The following is a 17871-nucleotide window of genomic DNA, read 5'->3' as shown; positions in this document are numbered from 1 at the left end:
CTGGGAACACGGGTGAGTGTTTGTCCACAACATAGTACTCACTCGATAACATCCGCCATTATTATTACTGCGATGTTTGTTGCTTCATTATTAATATGGAGGGATTGTTGTCTTCCAGAAATCTCCTTTCAGCTGGGGGCAGGCATGGAAAGGAGTAGGTCTCTATTTACAGGTCCTCATAAAGTTTTCAACAAAACATTGCGGCCAAGAGAAAAGAAGTGCTACGTGGGCAGGGCCTTGAGGGATATAGAGGAGTGCAGAGGAGAAGGGGAGAGAACAGCGGGCAGGATTATACTGCCAGGGCCTGGCTCAGCTCCTGTACATTCAAAAGATGCAAGAGAGCAGGGCAGAACTTGACATTTCTTGATCAATTGGCAAAATGGCCTTGGCCAAGGGCGGCTGAAGGTCCGGACTGGCAGCATCATGAGTAGGATGGTCCCTGCTTGGGTTTAGCCAAGCTCAGCTCTGACCAGCCTCCCTCCTTCCTGTCTCCTTAGGGTGTGGGGTCTGAGGAGGAGCAACTCTGTGCTGACTTTCCAGAGCTTGACCTCTCCCAGCTGGATGTAAGCGACTTCGACTCAGCCACCTGCTTCGGGGAGCTGCAGTGGTGCCCCGAGAGCTCCGATACTGAGCCCAGCCAGTACAGCCCCGACGACGACCAGGAGCTTTTCCAGGTATGACCTCCCGAGCAGCTGTCCCTGCCCCGCCGTGGCCCTCTCTGCCCCTGAAAGCCTGGCTCCGCTCGCACCACCTTCTTCTGCACTTGCTCACGCAAAGAGGTCTCCTCTTAGGACTACCAAAGCTCTTATGATTGTGTCTTTTGCCCTGGATCTGCACTTGGTCTTCGGCAGTTCTCATCCTTGCCAGGCCTCTGGAAAGTGAGGGCTGGGAAGAGCTGCTCTCTCTATCCGCCCCCCCCCCCCCCCCAATCACACATACACACACCAGTCCCGATCAGAACCCAGTCCTTCTGCGAGTCAGGGCAGGTTCCAAGTCCTCCCTTCCCTGTGGCATCTCACTCAATTCTCTTCTCTATCCTGTGAGGCAGGCATGATTATTTCCCCATTTTGCAAATGAGGAAACTGAGGCTCGGAGGGTTGAAGGCATGTTGCCAGGGCCATTTACCTAATCAGTAACGAGCTGGATTCAAACCCAGTCTGCCTGCCTCCCAAGCCAGGGCTTTATAGCCACGATGATGCCATAAGGGGAATGCCTCACATTTACTGAGCAGCTGCTCTGTGGCAGGACTGCCCTGCTTGCGTATATTAATTCACTTAATTCTCTGAACAACTCTCAGACATAAGTACAATTATTTCCATTTTTCAATTGGAGCCTAGAGGGTCTTTAAAAGAGGCAGTGCTGAGAACCGCTGTGTATACATATGCCTCTCATCCTGCGAGCTCCCGGGGGCACGTACTGGGTGATGTTTCCTTTAAGAAGCCCTCTAACGTGGAATACTAGGATGTCTGAGGTTTGCTTCAGAATAAAGCAAGCTCAGGAGCATTTGAGATCTTGCTTCCTGGCATAGGTCATCAGTTTGGCTCAAATGAACTCCCACACAAAAAAGAATAAGGCAAGCTCTGCGTGCATTTGCGTGTGTGGGTATGTTGGTGACCTGGAGGGTAACAGATGAAAGGAGATTGGCCATGTTGTTGAGTCTGGGTGATGGGTACATTCAAGTTCATTATTCTTTCCTTGAAGTATGCTCCCCCATGACGAGGAGGGAGAGAAGACCTAGCTCCCTGCGCCTGTCTGGCACTGTAGTAATAACAACAGCAGTGTCCTATGTGCCACTTGCCATGCAGGTGCGCCATAGCGTCACATCGGATGGTCCGGAAGATGATATCGTTGCCTCTAGACACGTTTACGAGCTCACTCTGTGTGTCAGGCACTGTGTTCATCAGTGCACAGAGCAGCCTAGAGGGGAGAGGGACCCTAGATCAGTTGACACGTAAATAGATTATGGTCATTGCACTGGGGGCACAAAAGGAAATGAACTGAGATGAGAAGAGGTTCTAAAGATTGGGTGTCAGGGAAGGCCTCAGGGTGGAGATGCTTCAGCTGAACGGTGAGAAGGAGTAGCCTCGTGGAGACCAAAGAGCAGGGACAGAGGAAACAGTAAGTGCAGAGGTGGGGAGCAGGAGCAGAAGGGCTGGGGGGTAGAAGCTAAGGGGAGACCAGGAGATAGTCAGAGAGGTAGGAGGGCCAGATCATGCAGGGTCTGTGGGCTAACGTAAGGAGTTTGATTTTCCCCCCAGGCTATTCTGATATATAAGTAAAGGACTATTAATAGCCCATTTTACAGGTGAGGACAGTGAAGCTCAGAGAGGTTAAGTAACTTGCCCAAGGTCCCACAGCTAGGAAGGGTCAAGGTGTAGACTAACCTAGAAACCCATACCCCTCACTGCTACACAGCCTCTCTGCCAACCCCATGAGGATCAGCAGGGCTGGACTCCAGGTCTGGCTCCACCTGGTTACCTTCATTCTTTACGTGAACAAAGGGAATGAGACCTATGCTATGCTGCTCCCTCCTTCAGAGGGTGCCAACTTCCAGAAAATGCTTTTATGTGTGGAGACTGATGAGTGAGAGGGATTTAGATGCTGCAAGGAGACCATCCCCTGCTTACTCAGAGATTGGCTGGTCCCACTAGCAAGATCCTGCCAAGGTCCTACTATGTGCATGACATGGTCTCAGACACAAGTCAGCTTGGTGTGGCCTGCCGGGCTCCCAGCTGGCAAGGAAGGCAGAATCCTCACAGATGCTTAGGACTATGCAAAACTCTGCCCACCCAGCCCCTCTCCCCTTGTTGGCCTGTGCTCCCCACCTGCTCCCAAGACTAGGCCAGATCCACCCATTATACACTGATGCACCTCTGTGCCTGTGATTATGTGATCGGAGCCTGATTCCCGCCCTGCCCCCTCGTAGCTCCATGAGCATGGGACCTGATGGCATTGTGCATTGTTACAGTCCCAGCGCTCTGCACAGAACCTGGCACTTTCTCAGGCTTAATACATATTTACCAAATGACTACATCCTTCTGTGCCCAGCTCTCATGTTGGCTCCTTCCAAGGAAGTTGGTCAGTTACTTCCTCTTGTGGGTTCCCATCTTGTGTGTGTGTATGTGCATATGTGTGCACACATGTGTGTTTATATGTGTCCTTTAGACTTCAAGCTCCTTGGAGGACAAACAGCATTTTATTCGTCTGCGTGGGCCCTCACCCATTGTCAGGACTCAGTCGTATGAAGGCACCGATTGTAATGTTTCTTTCCTGCCAAGGGCCAGGTGTGAGCCCGTCCACAACCTTGAGCTGGGACTCGGGGGCCATAGGTTCTTCCCCCTTCTGCCACCAGCTGGGGCAGCTTCCGTACCAGTGGGACTCAGAGCCTTGTGTCACAGGTGTGAACTAACAGTCAAATGACACCATTGCTATGGAAACAGACTGGGAGAGTGAAGAACAAGCTACTGGGACAGGTTTGACAACGCCTCGGGGGCAGGGACCGTGCCTACCATGTCTCTGTCTGCCCCGAGGCCTAGGGTTGGGGCCACACAGGCACTTTGTAAGCATTTTTGGAGGAAGCGGGCGTTTGGTTGTTCTGTCACGCTGTGCCGTGTGGCCCTGGACAAGTAGCTAGCTTCCTTCGGTTGGGCCTCAGTTTCCCCACGTGAGCAATGAAGAGGGAACATGGATTCAATCAGTTGTTCTTAATCTGTTGGGGGAGAGTTGCAGGGTCCTTTAGATTCGGATGAAATCTATGGACCAACTCCCAGTAAAAAAGGGGGAAACGAATTTCCTGGGTTTCCCAGGCTCCAGTTAAGGCCCTCCCCCCTTTTCCCCTGGCAGGACAATAGAGGATTTCAGAGTGTCCTTCCGACCCTGATGCCTAAATTCTGTTCTGTGACATTCCTTCAAGCACTCTAGGCCCAAAATGAAGCATTTCCCCCAGATTTCGTACAGACGTCTTTCCTCTAGCTTAAACTCAGCTCAGGAAGGTTGGGGGTGGGGCTGAGTCTATTAATATCCCTTCCTCCGCTGATTAACTCTCCATTAATTTACACTCCGTTTCCAAGCAGAGCTGGGGGAGTCGAGCTAATGGGCCAGGAAGGGGAGCGGGGTGGCACAGCCCCCTGTACTGTATTATCCTACAGTGCTGATGGGATGATGCTGTGGGCAGGAATAGCCTTTCTTCCCAGGGAGGGCTGAGGAGATTGTGGAGGCCTTTTGTTAGTTATTTTGTTGATGCCAACCTGTTGGGGGTTTCTTGAGGTCTCTGCCTTTTTGTGTCCATCTGAGCACAGCGCCTGGCACACAGCAAGTCCTTGACCCCCTCCTCTGACTTGCTGTCTTGTGTGACCTTGACAAGTGTCTTTCCTGGACCTTCATTCCCCCACCCTAAAAAGAACAGCAAGTAAGTTTCCCTGTGAGCGCCACCTGTGCGGCACTGGCCATTGTTGCCTGGAGGGCTGTGCAAAGAGAGATGCTGGAGAGGAAGGAACAACCACATCTGCTTAGCAGTAAGGGGATGGTAGCACTTAGGTCACGTGGTTGACATCCCTGGTCTCTGTGCAATCCGAGAGGGATCAGCTGATATTCGTGGTAATTCATAGTATCTCTGGGCCATCGGCCACCTCTGTGAAAGGGAATTCTCATTCCATCCAGTGCTTGATGACATCATTTCTGAGTAACATTCCTCCAGCCGTGGGCAAACTATGGCCCACGGGCCGGATCCGGCCCGTTCGGCTGTTCTATCCAGCCCGCGGAGCCGAAAGAGCGGAGGGTTCTCTTGCTCGCCCCTCTGCTCCTTTACTTTGAATTTATATTAGTTCACACAAACACTCCATCCATGCTTTTGTTCCAGCCCTCCGGTCCAGTTTAAGAACCCATTGTGGCCCTCGAGTCAAAAAGTTTGCCCACCCCTGCGACTCTATTCTTTGAAACCTGAATCTCAGTCTCTCCTCGTGGCCAGAATGCATCGTGTGGGTCATTCATTCTTCCACTCAAAAAATGGGTGCCTCCCATGCTTCAGGCACTGTCTGGGCATGGAAGCGCTTTCATCATGACCTCCAGACTTGCCTTCCTAGTAGAACTGGAGGGAGGCTGGCCAGGGATCATGGCTTCCCATTTTACAGCAAAGCAGTGAGGCTTAGATCAGAGCCCCGAGCAGTCAGCCCCAAGAGTGGTCATTGAGCCCCAGGTTCCAAGACTTTAACTCCCCATCAGGCTAGACAAGATTGCTCTGAGAACACGGGGGCTCTGGACTTTGGGTTGGGGGTGGGGGGAGGGGAGTCAAATGAGCTCCATTGCATTCTTGAGCCAGAGTCCATGGGTCCAGATCTACCCTTGGTCCTCCCCATCCCCAGAGCTTGGGTCAGGCCCAAGCAAAACCTTCTTTTGACCTTTCTTTTATTCTTAGCTGTATTCCAAAAATGACAAACGCGTTTGTTCTCTTCTCCCCATGCCCCCCTTCGAATCACTCAGCTGCTGCTACGGCTACAAGGCCTGGAACAGATTTAGTGGGGCCAAAAGGCTGTCACGAGATGCGTATTTCAGATGAACTTCCTGAAGAAAGGATAAACAGCCTGACCTGGGATGGGAAAGAGTGCTGGGGGAGGCATCATGTGACAGCATGTGCTGCCAGAACAGGCCCAGCAACCAGGGATTACTAAATGAGGTCCTCGCTGCCTCACCGAGAAGCAGGGTGAGGTCCGCAGTCCAGGCCCCTCGGCGTGGGCTGGTGGGCTGGGGGTGCGCTCACCGACCCTCCTTGCTGTGGATCTTAGACATCAGAGAACGAAGGGTCTGGTTCATCTGTGCGTGGAGTGCTCAGTGCCCTGCCTCTGTCCTGGATTTGCTGTGTGACCCTGGACACCTCACTCAAACTCTACGAGCCTCAGTTTCCCCAGCTGTGAGACAGAGATTGGAATGGCACCCCGCCATAACAGGTTGTTGTGAGGCAGTATTTACAAAGCCAAATTCTTTGTCCCAGGCCTTTTGTACTTGCTTCTCCCTCTGCCTCAAACCTTCGTTCCTCCCCCTTTTGCCTAGCTGGTGCCTTCTCATCTTTCAGGGCTCCTAGTGTAAGTTTCAGCTGCTCAGCGCAGCCTTCTCTGACCCCCAAAATAACCTGTAAATCTTCACCATGTTCTTATTCTGCATCACAGCTTCCTTTTATCTTCTTCCCAGCCTTTCGCGTTCCCTGAAATGATCTTGTTTGTTTTCTTGTTTAACTCTTTTCTCCACTGGAGTGTAAGCTCCATGAGGGGCTGTACTGGTCTTGGCATGTTGTGTCACCAGTGCCCAGACAACGCCAGGCACAGAGTAGCCATTCATTCCGTATGTGTTAGGGGAAGGGAGGGAGGAAAGAGATGGGGGAAGAATGGTAGCTACCACCACCACCACTACCACCATCATCATCTTTATTATCATCAGCACTATCTGTGTCATCATCACCATCATCATCACCACCATGTCATCATCATCACCACCATTATCATTTGAATTATAGTCGTAAGTAGTAAGTAGTAGTAGTAGTAATAAGTACTTATATGTTAACTTATTTAGTCCTCAACAATAACCTTATGAAGTGGATATTACCATTTGACAGATGAAAAAACTAAGGAACTTGCCTAAGGACACATAGTTGAAAAGTATGGGCTCTGGGATTCAACCTCGGCTCCAGAGCCCCAACTCCTAACCACCCCACTACCTACCTCTCTGTGAGTGAGTGAGGCAAGCAGGCCCTGGGAACCTGCAGGGAGATGGTAGCTGTGGTTGTCCTTGTCGTGGTTGAACCCTGAAGCTTCTAGCCTTTCCACTGCCTGCCTGGGCCCAAGGGTAAGAGCCGCTGGGACCCGCAATGGGGTGCTGCTACCAGGGGCGTAGACCGGCCTCGGGGCTATGTCCCAAGGGTTGAATGCGGGAGGCTGTGGTCCAGAGCTGCTGTCCTTGGTAGAGGGGACAGGTCTTGGTGGAGCACAGCCCAGACTGGGACTCCCAGGGCAAGACCATTTTCCTCTCTCCTGCTGCCTGCTCCTAAACGTCTGAGATTCTTGGAGTTGATAACACATTTCCTGGGCATCTGGTACAGCAGCATTCTGTGAGAATCTGATGGGGAAGCATCCTAGAGGGTCTGGCAGGAGGGTGATGATGGTGCAGCTGCATGTGCACAGCAGGCTTCTGCCGTGAAAACCGCTGAGCCGAGGTATGACTAACCGTGTTCCCTCTCTGCTCCACCCCTGCTCCCTACTTCAGATAATTGACAGTGAGAATGAGGCCCTCCTGGCAGCGCTCACCAAGACCCTGGATGACATCCCTGAAGATGACGTGGGCCTGGCTGCCTTCTCGGCCCTGGACGGTGGAGACACACCATCCTGCACTTCAGTTTCGCCTGCCCCCTCATCTGCGCCCCCCAGCCCCTCCCTGGAGAGCCCCCAGGCCAGGGCCCCTGAGGTGGATGAGCTCTCACTGGTGAGAACCTATTTCCAATCAAAAAGATGGTGGTGGCCTGGGATGTGGTGTTTGGTTGTAGGGCTGGTGGGTTTTGGGAAACTGGCTGCAGCCCCTATAGAGGTCTCTGTGCATCAGGGGCAATGGGGTTCACAGAAGACAGCCTGGATGGGAGGCCTCCCTGGGCCTCACCTTTACCACCCGTACAGCTGGGCTGGCCACAGAGTCTTCACACACATCTGTAGGCCCTTGGAGATTTCATGGATTGACCTTGATTGTGTTGCAAAACCTTGAAATTACATGCAAGCATTTTCTTAAGTATTATACATACACACACAGTGAAAATCAAGCAGATGTGACAGTGAGAAGCAAAACTTCTTACTTATCTCACGATGGCTTTTTCCTTCCCCAGAGTGTACTGTGGTTACTGATCTGTTATATGACACTCCTCTTCCACTTTACTACTTCCTACATTATATTCTGCTCTGCACCTTGCTTTTCACAGTGTAACTGTGTGTCTTTGCAGTGCTTTCAAATGAGTACAGGTAGCTCTGTTCCATCCTTTTTCTTGGCTGCATAGTGTTCCTTTGAAGGACATACCATGGCTTATGTAACCAGTCCCCTTGTTTTTTGTTTTTGTTTTTAATTTAATAAATCTTTATTGTTCAGATTATTACAATTGTTCCTCTTTTTTCCCCCATAGCTCCCCTCCACCCGGTTCCCACCCCACCCTCTGCTCTTACCCGCCCCCCACACTGTCCTCATCTGTAGGTGTACGATTTTTGTCCAGTCTCTTCCCGCACCCCCACTCCCCTTTCCCTCTGAGAATTGTCAGTCCACTCCCTTTCTATGCCCCTGATTCTATTATATTCACTAGTTTATTCTGTTCATCAGATTTTTTTTATTCACTTGATTTTTAGATTCACTTGTTGATAGATATGTATTTGTTGTTCATAATTTTTATCTTTACCTTTTTCTTCTTCTTCCTCTTCTTAAAGAATACCTTTCAGCATTTCATATAATACTGGTTTGGTGGTGATGAACTCCTTTAGCTTTTTCTTATCTGTGAAGCTCTTTATCTGCCCTTCAATTCTGAATGATAGCTTTGCTGGGTAGAGTAATCTTGGTTGTAGGTTCTTGCTATTCATCACTTTGAATATGTCTTGCCACTCCCGTCTGGCCTACATAGTTTCTGTTGAGAAATCAGTTGACAGTTGTATGGGTGCTCCCTTGTAGGTAACTAACTGTTTTTCTCTTGCTGCTTTTAATATTCTCTCTTTGTCTTTTGCTCTTGGCATTTTAATTATGATGTGTCTTGGTGTGGTCCTCTTTGGATTCCTTTTGTTTGGGGTTCTCTGCGCTTACTGGACTTGTAAATCTATTTCTTTCACCAGGTGGAGGAAGTTTTCAGTCATTATTTCTTCAAGTAGGTTTTCAGTATCTTGCTCTCTCTCTTCTTCTGGCACCCCCATAATTGTGATGTTGGTACGCTTGAAGTTTTCCCAGAGGCTCCTTACACTATCTTCATATTTTTGGATTCTTTTTTCTTTTTGCTTTTCCGGTTGAGTGTTTTTTGCTTCTTTGTATTTCAAATCTTTGACTTGATTCTTGCGATCCTCTAGTCTGCTGTTAGATCTCTGTATAATAATTTTTATTTCAGTCAGTGTATGCTTAATTTCTAGTTGGTCCTTTTTCATATCCTTGAGGATCTCGCTAAATTTATCAGCCTTTTCTAGAAAATTCCTGAAAAACTTTATAACCGTGGTTTTGAACTCTATATCCAGTCATTTGCTTTCCTCCATTTCTTTCATTTGTGATCTGTTTCATTGTCTCTGCATTTTGGCTGCTTCCCTGAGTTGATAGAGTGGCTTTGTGTGCTAGGTGTCCTATAGGGCCCAGTGGCTCAGCCTCCCCAGTTAGCTGAGGTGGACACTCTTGGTGCACCCCTTTGTGGGCTGTGTTCACATTCTTGTTGTAGTTAAGCCTTGATTGTTGTTGGTATCACTGGGAGGAATTGACCTCCAGGCCAATTGGCTGTGAGGATCAGCTGTGTCTATGCTGGGAGAACTTCTGTGCTGGAGACACCCTTATGAGACAACACTTGCAAAAAGCCTCTGTGCTCAGCTTGGATGGGGCAGAGTCTCAGGGCGGAGCAGACAGCATTGGTTTCCCGTCAGCCCTGCCCTAATATGCCCCTGTGTCTCAGTGTCCCGTGGTAATCACTGCAAGCACCTCTGAGAGAAAGCCGCCCTCAAGTTCCGCCCGCTGCTAGACAGTCCAGTTTCTTCCCAAATGAGTCTGGGTCCCCAGAGTCTCGCCCAGAACTGGAGTTCAGTGCAGTCAGGAGCTTTTGTCTCCCTCCTGCTTGAGAAAGCCAGCTGCGCACTCAGTTGCCCACCCTCTCCATGCGCGCGCCTCGGTACCTCTGCCTTCCTCAGTTTCTCTGAGTCTCAGTGTGCTTTTCTCTTTCCTGACAGTCCAGTTTCACCCCGTATGAGTCTGGGTCCCCAGAGTCTCACCTGAGTGGAGTTCAGCACAGTCGGGAGCTTTTGTCTCCCTCCTGCTTGAGAAAGCCAGCCGCGCACTCAGTTGCCAGTCCTCTCTGCACGTGCGTCTCAGTACCTCTGCCTCCTGCAGCTCCTCTGAGTCTCAGTGTGCTTTTCTCTTTCCTTCTAGTTGTAGAATTTCAACTCAGCCAGCCTTCCTGTGGTTCTGGATGATGTCCGTTTTGTCTTTTAGTTGTAGTTTTGAAATTGTTGTGCAAGGCAGCAGTTTAGGTGTTTACCTATGCTGCCATCTTAGTTTCTCTCCAGTCCCCTTGTTGATGGATATTTATGTTGTTCCAACTCCTTTATTGCTACAGTGCTGTAGTCACTGCCCTGGCTCAGTGGCCTTTGCCACATAAGAGTGGATAAATTTCCTAGAAATGGAATTCTCGGGTCTACAGATATGTGGTTTTTTTCCCCCCAGTTTAGACAGATACTTCCAGATTGCCCTCCAAACAGGTTGGACTGGTTTATACTTCCGTCAGCAAAAGTTAAATGCTCTCTGTGTGAGTATATGCGGAATGTGGGAATGTGCACATGGGGTCACAGCTTTCTGGGGAGAAGGTCTCAGCTTTTATGAGATTCTCAAAGGGGTCTGGACCTCGAGTTGCTCATAGCATTTGCCCTTGATTCAGGCTGAGGATACAAATGTCAAGATGTTCTGGGGTGTGAAGTCCAGCTACACTCACCTGTGTTTGGCTCCTTACCTTGGTGCTATGGCTCCTGGAGGCTGGTGAGACCCAGAAAATCAGCCTGTTGGAATTGGGGAGGTCTTGGGTCATGGGGAGTTTTGAGCTGGAAAGGCCTTTGACCAGGGGGAACGCAGACCCAGAGTGGGGAGGGCCCCTTCTGTGGTACAGCAAGTCAGTGTGCCAGCGAACACAAGAACCCAGGACGCCTTTCCTTCTTTCCTGCTTCTTTTAAGTTCCCCAAAGGAGTGTGAACCATTTAGTAAGCACCTTGGATGTGCTGGACATATGAGTATGTTCAGTCCCACATTGTGGCTCCTGCGAGAGGGCCCTGCTTCCTGCAAGATTAGAATCAGACCTCCTGGGTTTGAATCCCTGCCCCACTGTTTAACACCAGTGTGTCCTTAACCTCTCTGACTCAGCTTCCTGGTTTATAAGGTGAGGTCAAAAACAGTGCCTATCTCAAAGGCAGTAGGTAATACATGTAAACCAGTTAGAACAGGGTCTGGCACACAGAAATTGCTCAATAAATGCTCTCTAAGTAATGATCCTGGCACGACCATTACTAGTCGTAACAAGAGGAATTCTCAGTACCATTTCTGTGTGGGGCTCTGGAGCAGGACCAAACCTCTGCGAGGCAGAGAGCAACCCCTGCTGGTCACAGACTGTTCTCTCCTGTGCCTTGACTGCCTTCATTCCACAAGTTTTTGAGCAGTGTTTCGGGCACTGTGCTAGGCACGTGGGAAACAGACTCCTAGTATACTGTCAGGGTTAGAAAGACCCTGAGATGTCCACACACTCAGTTCTTAACCTGGAGTCGTGGATGCCAGAGAGCCCACCATTGGCTTGACAAAGACCCATGGGCCTCTACAAACCTGTGTGTTTTTCTGAGGACAGCAGCTTCCAGCATATTCTTAGAGGGACTCCGGAGTATAAAAAAAGAAAGGTTCAGGTATAGTTATTTAATCTACCTGCCCGTTACTCCAATGGAGAAACCAAGGCCCAGCGAGGGAAAGGACTTGCCCAAGGTCTCATGCTGAGTTGGGCTGAGATGGGCCAGAACCAGGTCCCTTCCCTTCAGTCCACAGAACGTTTCCTGTCCATGTCAGAGAATTACAGATGTGTGTGTGTTGGTTTGGGGTCCAGATGGGGATGCTCCAGCTCCTACAGGAGTGTGGAATGGCCTTTTCTCTGCTTCCTGGGCCTTTGGCACTCCTTGTTGGGACAACCTGGGGGATATGACCCCCAAGGAAGTGCTCGGTGCTTTAGCAAAAACCTGCCATACTTCCTGGCTTGCTCACAGCCGGGGCCGAGATCGGATCCCTGGTGGGACTCCAGTTGCACTCAGCTTCCTGCTATCTCGGCTGTGATACGTTGTGTGCTGCCCTCTGGATGCAGACGTGTAAGTGTCTCAGCAGTTTTTACAGAAAAACTAGAAAAGCCAGACAAGCTCAAGTGTCACATGCTTCTTCTTGTGTAGAAACATTGGGTGGCCAGGGGCGCTATGAGTATAGTATTAAGTACAGAGAGCTGATTGTCTAACAGCCCCAAACACACACAAGCATCCCAATAAAATGTAAATCCTTTTCAAAATTAATTACCTAAGAAGACTATCTGTGACTTTGAGAAACCCAACCAGATCTTGGGTCATGTCTGCCCATTCTGTTAAAGTACGATGTGCAGAGTGGGGCAAAAGCAGGTTTCCAGTTGTGAGTACACGAAACACAGAGTTTATTCTTGTATTATTATTATTATTATGTATTCATTATTGTGTTACTTTCCATACAAACAACTTTAAACCTACTTTTGCCCCACTCTGTATATTGGGAACATAGTCTAGGTCAGTGGTCGGCAAACCGTGGCTTGCGAGCCACATGCGGCTCTTTGGCCCCTTGAGTGTGGCTCTTTCACAAAATACCATGTGCGGGCGTGCACGTACAGTGCAATTGAAACTTCGTGGTCCATGCGCAGAAGTCGGTTTTCGGCTCTCAAAAGAAATTTCAATCGTACTGTTGATATTTGGCTCTGTTGACTAATGAGTTTGCCGACCACTGGTCTAGGTCATTGATTGCCTGTCCTATGTTCTTCCAGGTCCTGTGATGACCGGGTCAGGGCGTGATCAGTCCAAGGGGCTAGCTGGGGCTTGGGCCTTTCCATCCTCCATGGCCTCTAGCTGTGGCTCAGCCAGCTTCTCTTCTCTCTGCTTCTCCCACAGCTGCAGAAGCTCCTGCTTGCCACATCCTACCCAGCGTCCGGCTCCGATTCCCAGAAGGAAGGGGCCGCCTGGCGCCGGACCAGCCTCAGGTCCAAAAGTCAGCGGTCTTGTGTCAAGGTATTTCTGCACGTGCCCTAAAACCTATCTGGCCCCCAGGTGGCTGGGGCTGGGGGTGCAACCTTCAGCTCTTGTTAGGGGTTTCAAGTTCAGTCGACTTCCAGCTTCCCCCCTTGCTCCTCATGCAGTCCTTGTACCTGGTGTGCTGGGCACTTCATGAGACCCAGGCCAGGTTGGGGTTCCAGAAAGATCCCCGCACATTCTCACACACACCCATGTTCCAGCAGTGTCAGACACTGGGCTAGAGTAGGGACAAGGGAGACGTGGCCTGTCCTCGGGGGCTTTTTCTATGTGGTGACAGCGTGAAACAGATCGCGTGGTTTGGAGGCCACAGTAAGGAGCTGGGTTTCTTTGGGGGGAGCCAGTGGGGAGTTGGCAGCTGTATTATGAACACCCAGGAGCTAAGCCAGACCTTTTCCCCCCTTGGGCTCCGTCTTCTAAGACTTCCAAGGAGAGGTTTCGGGGGCGATTTCCCAGCGCCCCTGTTACTCACGGCCTGCACGGAGCCCTCCCCCTCTTGCCAAGGGACACTGCTGCAGGGACTGGCCTGCAGTCCCACCTCACGGCAGAGTGGGGTGGCCTCTCTCGGACCCTGGCTCTGTGTAGGAACCTGTCCCCAGCCCTCTCCCTGGCTGAGTTCCAAAACAGAGGTCTGCCCCTTATGTTCTGTTCTGTGGAGCGGGCAGCCGCTCAGCTCCTTAATGAGCAAGCTCTTTCTCCTGAGGGAGGCTAGGAAGTGCCCTGGAGATGTGAGACACACCTGACAGCCATCTGGCCCCAGCAAAGACACAGGTGCCCTGGAGGAAAGCCCTGGATAGACACGTGGGGACAGGGAGGCTAGTCAGAGTCTCTGGGGCCACATTTCAGAGGGCCCCCCAGTACCTGGCCAAGGGGTCTTCCCTTTATCTGATGGGCACTGGGAAGCTATTGAGTTTTTCTTCTTCTGTTTTTTAATATATATTTTTATTGATTAGAAAGAGAGAGAGAGAGAGAGAGAGAGAGAGAGAGAGAAACATCAATGATGAGATGTTCCTGCACACCCCACACTGGGGATCGAGCCTGCAACCTGGGCATGTGCCCTGACTGGGAATTGAACCGTGACCTCTTGGTTCATAGGTCGATGCTCAATCACTGAGCCTCGCCGGCTGGGCTCTTTTGTATTTTTTTAACAGCTTTATGGAGGTGCCACTTACATATAAAAGGCACCTGTTTTGAAAACACAACTCAATGATTTTTAGTAAATTTGCAGGGTCCCATAGTCATCACCACAACCAGTTTTAGAACATTTCCTCCATCCCAGAAAGATCCCGTGCCCCCATTTATAGTTAATCCCTGTTCCCACGCCTGCCCCGGGCAACCAACAATGTCTTCCTGGCGCTGTTACTGAGGCAGCGAGCAGGGCTGTGGGACGGCAGGGCAGGCTCTGCTGTGGGTCTGGAAGGGGTGAAATCCAGGCTAGGAGGCCGGTCGCTCCTTCGTCCCTCATCGCCTGAGCACAGCCAGGTGCCGGGCTCTGTGCTGGGAATACAATGAGTGAAACCTGGCAGTGTTGGATGATCCTTCCTGAGCCCGGCCAGTGGCTGCAGGGGTGGGGCTGAGGGGAGGAGCAGGGTGGGCCTCCCTCCTCACTCTGGTCTGTTTTCCTTCCTAGGTGGACAGCACCCAAGAGAAGAAGGCCCCCACGACGCAGCCTCAGAGCCGGAGTTGTTCAGAACTGCATAAGCACCTCACCTCGGTGCCATCCTGCCTCCAGGCGAAAGGCCACTCCCCAGAGAGGGGCCTGCAGCCACCAGCCCCCCTGCCTCCCCGGCTCTCCGCCAAGGAGGATGAGGAGCCGGGCAAGGACTGCCTGAGCCCCCAGCCAGCTCCAGCCTCTCCCTGGGACTCCCCGGCGCGGGGCAGGGCAGGCCCTGGCGCCCAGGTTTCCCCGGAGGACATGCAGGCCGTGCTGCAGCTTATTCGCTACATGCACACCTACTGCCTCCCCCAGAGGAAGCTGCCCACGCCGGCCTCAGAGCCAGCCCCTCAGCCCTGCACCAACCCCTCCAAGCAGGTCAGACCCTGGGCCCGGTCCCCGCACCCTTCCAAAGCCACGTGGGCTGAGTTTTCCATCCTGAGGGAACTTCTGGCTCAAGATGTCCTCTGTGATGTCAGCAAACCCTACCGCCTGGCCACACCTGTCTACGCCTCCCTCAGGCCCCAGCACAGGCCCAAAGACGGTCAGGCCTCCCCTGGCCGCCCATGTCCCGTGGAGGAGGTGAGGGTCGCAGCTTCACCCAAGAGCACCCGGCCCAGTCGCAGCCTGCGCCCACTGCGGCTGGAGGTGAAAGGCCATGTCAGCCGGTTGGCTAGGCTGCAGCAGGAGGAGAAAGATGAGGAGGAGGAGGAGGAGGAAGAAGAAGAAAAAGAAGAGGAGGAGGAGGAAGAGTGGGGCTGGAAAAGGCCGGGCAGAGGCTTGCCGTGGACCAAGCTGGGGAGGAAGCTGGAGAGCTCGGTGTGCCCCGTGCGTCGTTCCAGGAGACTGAACCCGGAGCTTGGCCCCTGGCTGACGTTCACCGATGAGTCGCTGGGCCCCTCGGAGCCCCAAGGAGAAGGATCTCTGCCCTCGCTGAGCCTGGCTCCTGAGGCCTATGACACGGAGGGGGAGCAGGGCAGCCCCACGGACGAGGACAGTGGCCAAGACCAGCAGCAACCCCGGGGACCCCAGATCCCGGCTCTGGAGAGCCCCTGTGAGAGTGGGTGTGGGGACACGGATGAGGACCCCAGCTGCCCGCGGCTCCCTTCCAGAGGTAGTCGGAGTCCGTCTGCAGGAGAGGGAAAGGGGTGGGATGTGGTGAACCCCCCTGTGCTGGGAGCCGGGAGCCGGGAGCCCTGCATTGGTCAAGTCCCTTCTCCTCTCTGGATCTCAACTTTCCTTTCTGTACAATGGGCTAGCTGGGCAGATCTTCAGGAATTACCCATACACCATGCATGGGCCAGACGCCACTTAAGGAACAAGGAGTGAGATGCCTGCCTTGATGGGGCTTGTGTTTCAGTGGGGGAGACAGGTGACCAAAAAGTAAGCACAAAAGGAAGATCATTACATATTGTGATAAGTGCTCTAAAGAAGACTTCGTGGGTGATGATGTGACAGAAGGTGTGTCTATAAATTCAGCTCCACAATGAAGGTGAATTTTAAATGGTAACAGTAGCGGTGATAATATTAAGAGTTATCTGTTCTTCTGTGTACTGTGCGCTTACTGTGCCAGGCACTGGTCTAACACAGATGATCCCCATTGACCCCTCGCAAGGTTATAATTACTCTGTTATAATCCCCGTTTTAAGACACAGAAATGGAGGCACAGAGATATCTAGTGATGCCTTCAGCTAGTTAGTCCCCCATCCATGAGTGCCAGAGCTCCTAGCTGCTGGCCTTGGGCTCCCAGCTCTTCCCCCTGTGATACACTGTGTGGCCAGGAGGGGTCGCCCTTTGCACTCACCTGCTCTTTCTGGGAAATGGAGTAAATCTGCCAGGAGCTAATGTTGCTGAGACCCTGGGATGAAGGAGGCTTTGGGTTGTCCCCTAAAAATGGCAGAGGCTTTTGGGTCGCGTGCTTGGTACCAATTGGGGTCTCCTCCTGAGGGAAGCCTTTGCTAATGGTGCCATGTTGAAGGATCTTAATTTTTTTTTTCTTTTGTCTGCATTTCAGACTCTTCCAGGTGCCTCATGCTGACCTTGTCACAAAGGTAGGTTTGGGAAATTATCGGTTTATTATTCCGTGAGACTTTGTCCTTTTGGGGGTGTACGTTGGGGGGGCGGGGGGCGGGGCTGGGTGGTCCATCAGCCCTGAGCCTGGCCCTGCCCCCATGCCCGTGCCCTCATTGCCCCCGGGCCCTCGGAGCTGGGCTCCCTTAGAAGGGGGTTTGCTATTAGGCACTAGTCTCTGCAGGGAAGGGTGGGAAATCAAGGCCTCCACCATTTTGTAAGCTGTCCTCCCCAGGACCAGGGAAGGAGTTCTTTTCTCGATGGGGGAAAGCTGGAAATGCTGTGTGGCTTTGGGCAAGTCTGTCTCCCTCTCTGGGCCTCAGGTGCTCAATCTATAAAATAAGGAGGCTGATGATCCTTGCCCTCTCTCCACTCTCCAGTAGATCTCTCTTGCAGCTTTGAATTTCCTCTAAAAGCCAGGAGGGTCGGGGGAGGGGTCCCCAGCAAATTCTCCCCAGGCCTCACTTCCATGGGCAGCAGAGCCAGGGTCTATCAGTGTCCCCTTGCCCTCTCCCATGCTCGGGGAGGTGAGGCCTGCTGCTGACTGGCCTCTTTCCTTTCTGTCCTCCCCGCCCACCAGTGACCCTCCTTTTGGCAAGAAGAGTTTTGAGCAGACCTTGACAGTGGAACTCTGTGGCACGGCAGGTGAGCCGGGGCTGCCCTTGGGGGAGCTGGCACAATGCCTAGCAACGAGTCCCCCACACTGAGCAGCCCCTCGGGCGGTGAGGGGTGCCCCCTTGAGCTCTCCCTGCCACTGTGGCCCAGGCTGTGCCAGATCTTGAGATGCATACTGAGGGTGTTATAAGGAGCAGACTCAGGGGCCAACTGGCCTGTGAGCTGATGTCGGGGTCAGCAAAGGCAGAACCACAGTCTTCCCCCAAAGGAGTCTGCAGTCCTATGTGGGAGACAGACTCACACCATGATGAGTACTGTTTCGTTCCCACTAATTCCAAAGTATGTGCAGAGCTCTGGGTGCACAGAGGGGCGGTGCAGAGGGGCGGAAGTGGGGCCTGGGCAGATTTGCAGGGGGCATTTGAGCTGTCCTTGCAGGATGAGTGGGAGTTGGGGAGACAAAGAAGGGGAAGGGTATCTCTGGCAGCAGAATCAGCACGA

At 52.0% G+C, this 17871-nt stretch overlaps 1 protein-coding gene across 1 annotated transcript in view; it reads left to right on the top strand.

Annotated features, from left to right (window-relative positions):
• The window catches only part of PPARGC1B (PPARG coactivator 1 beta), a 100683-nt gene that overhangs the window by 71431 nt on the left and 11381 nt on the right, over positions 1–17871 (top strand). Inside the window, exons 2-7 of the mRNA XM_080672137.1 lie at positions 498–674; positions 7252–7467; positions 12897–13013; positions 14665–15802; positions 16703–16739; positions 17339–17403. Coding sequence (XP_080528263.1) covers positions 498–674; positions 7252–7467; positions 12897–13013; positions 14665–15802; positions 16703–16739; positions 17339–17403 — 1750 coding nt within the window. The remainder of the gene's footprint in view (positions 1–497; positions 675–7251; positions 7468–12896; positions 13014–14664; positions 15803–16702; positions 16740–17338; positions 17404–17871) is intronic.

Source organism: Plecotus auritus, assembly GCF_963455305.1.
Source record: "Plecotus auritus genome assembly, chromosome: 6".
Lineage (NCBI taxonomy): Eukaryota > Metazoa > Chordata > Mammalia > Chiroptera > Vespertilionidae > Plecotus > Plecotus auritus.
Note: the sequence above shows the minus strand (reverse complement) of the source record. Positions and strands in the feature narration are given on the sequence as shown.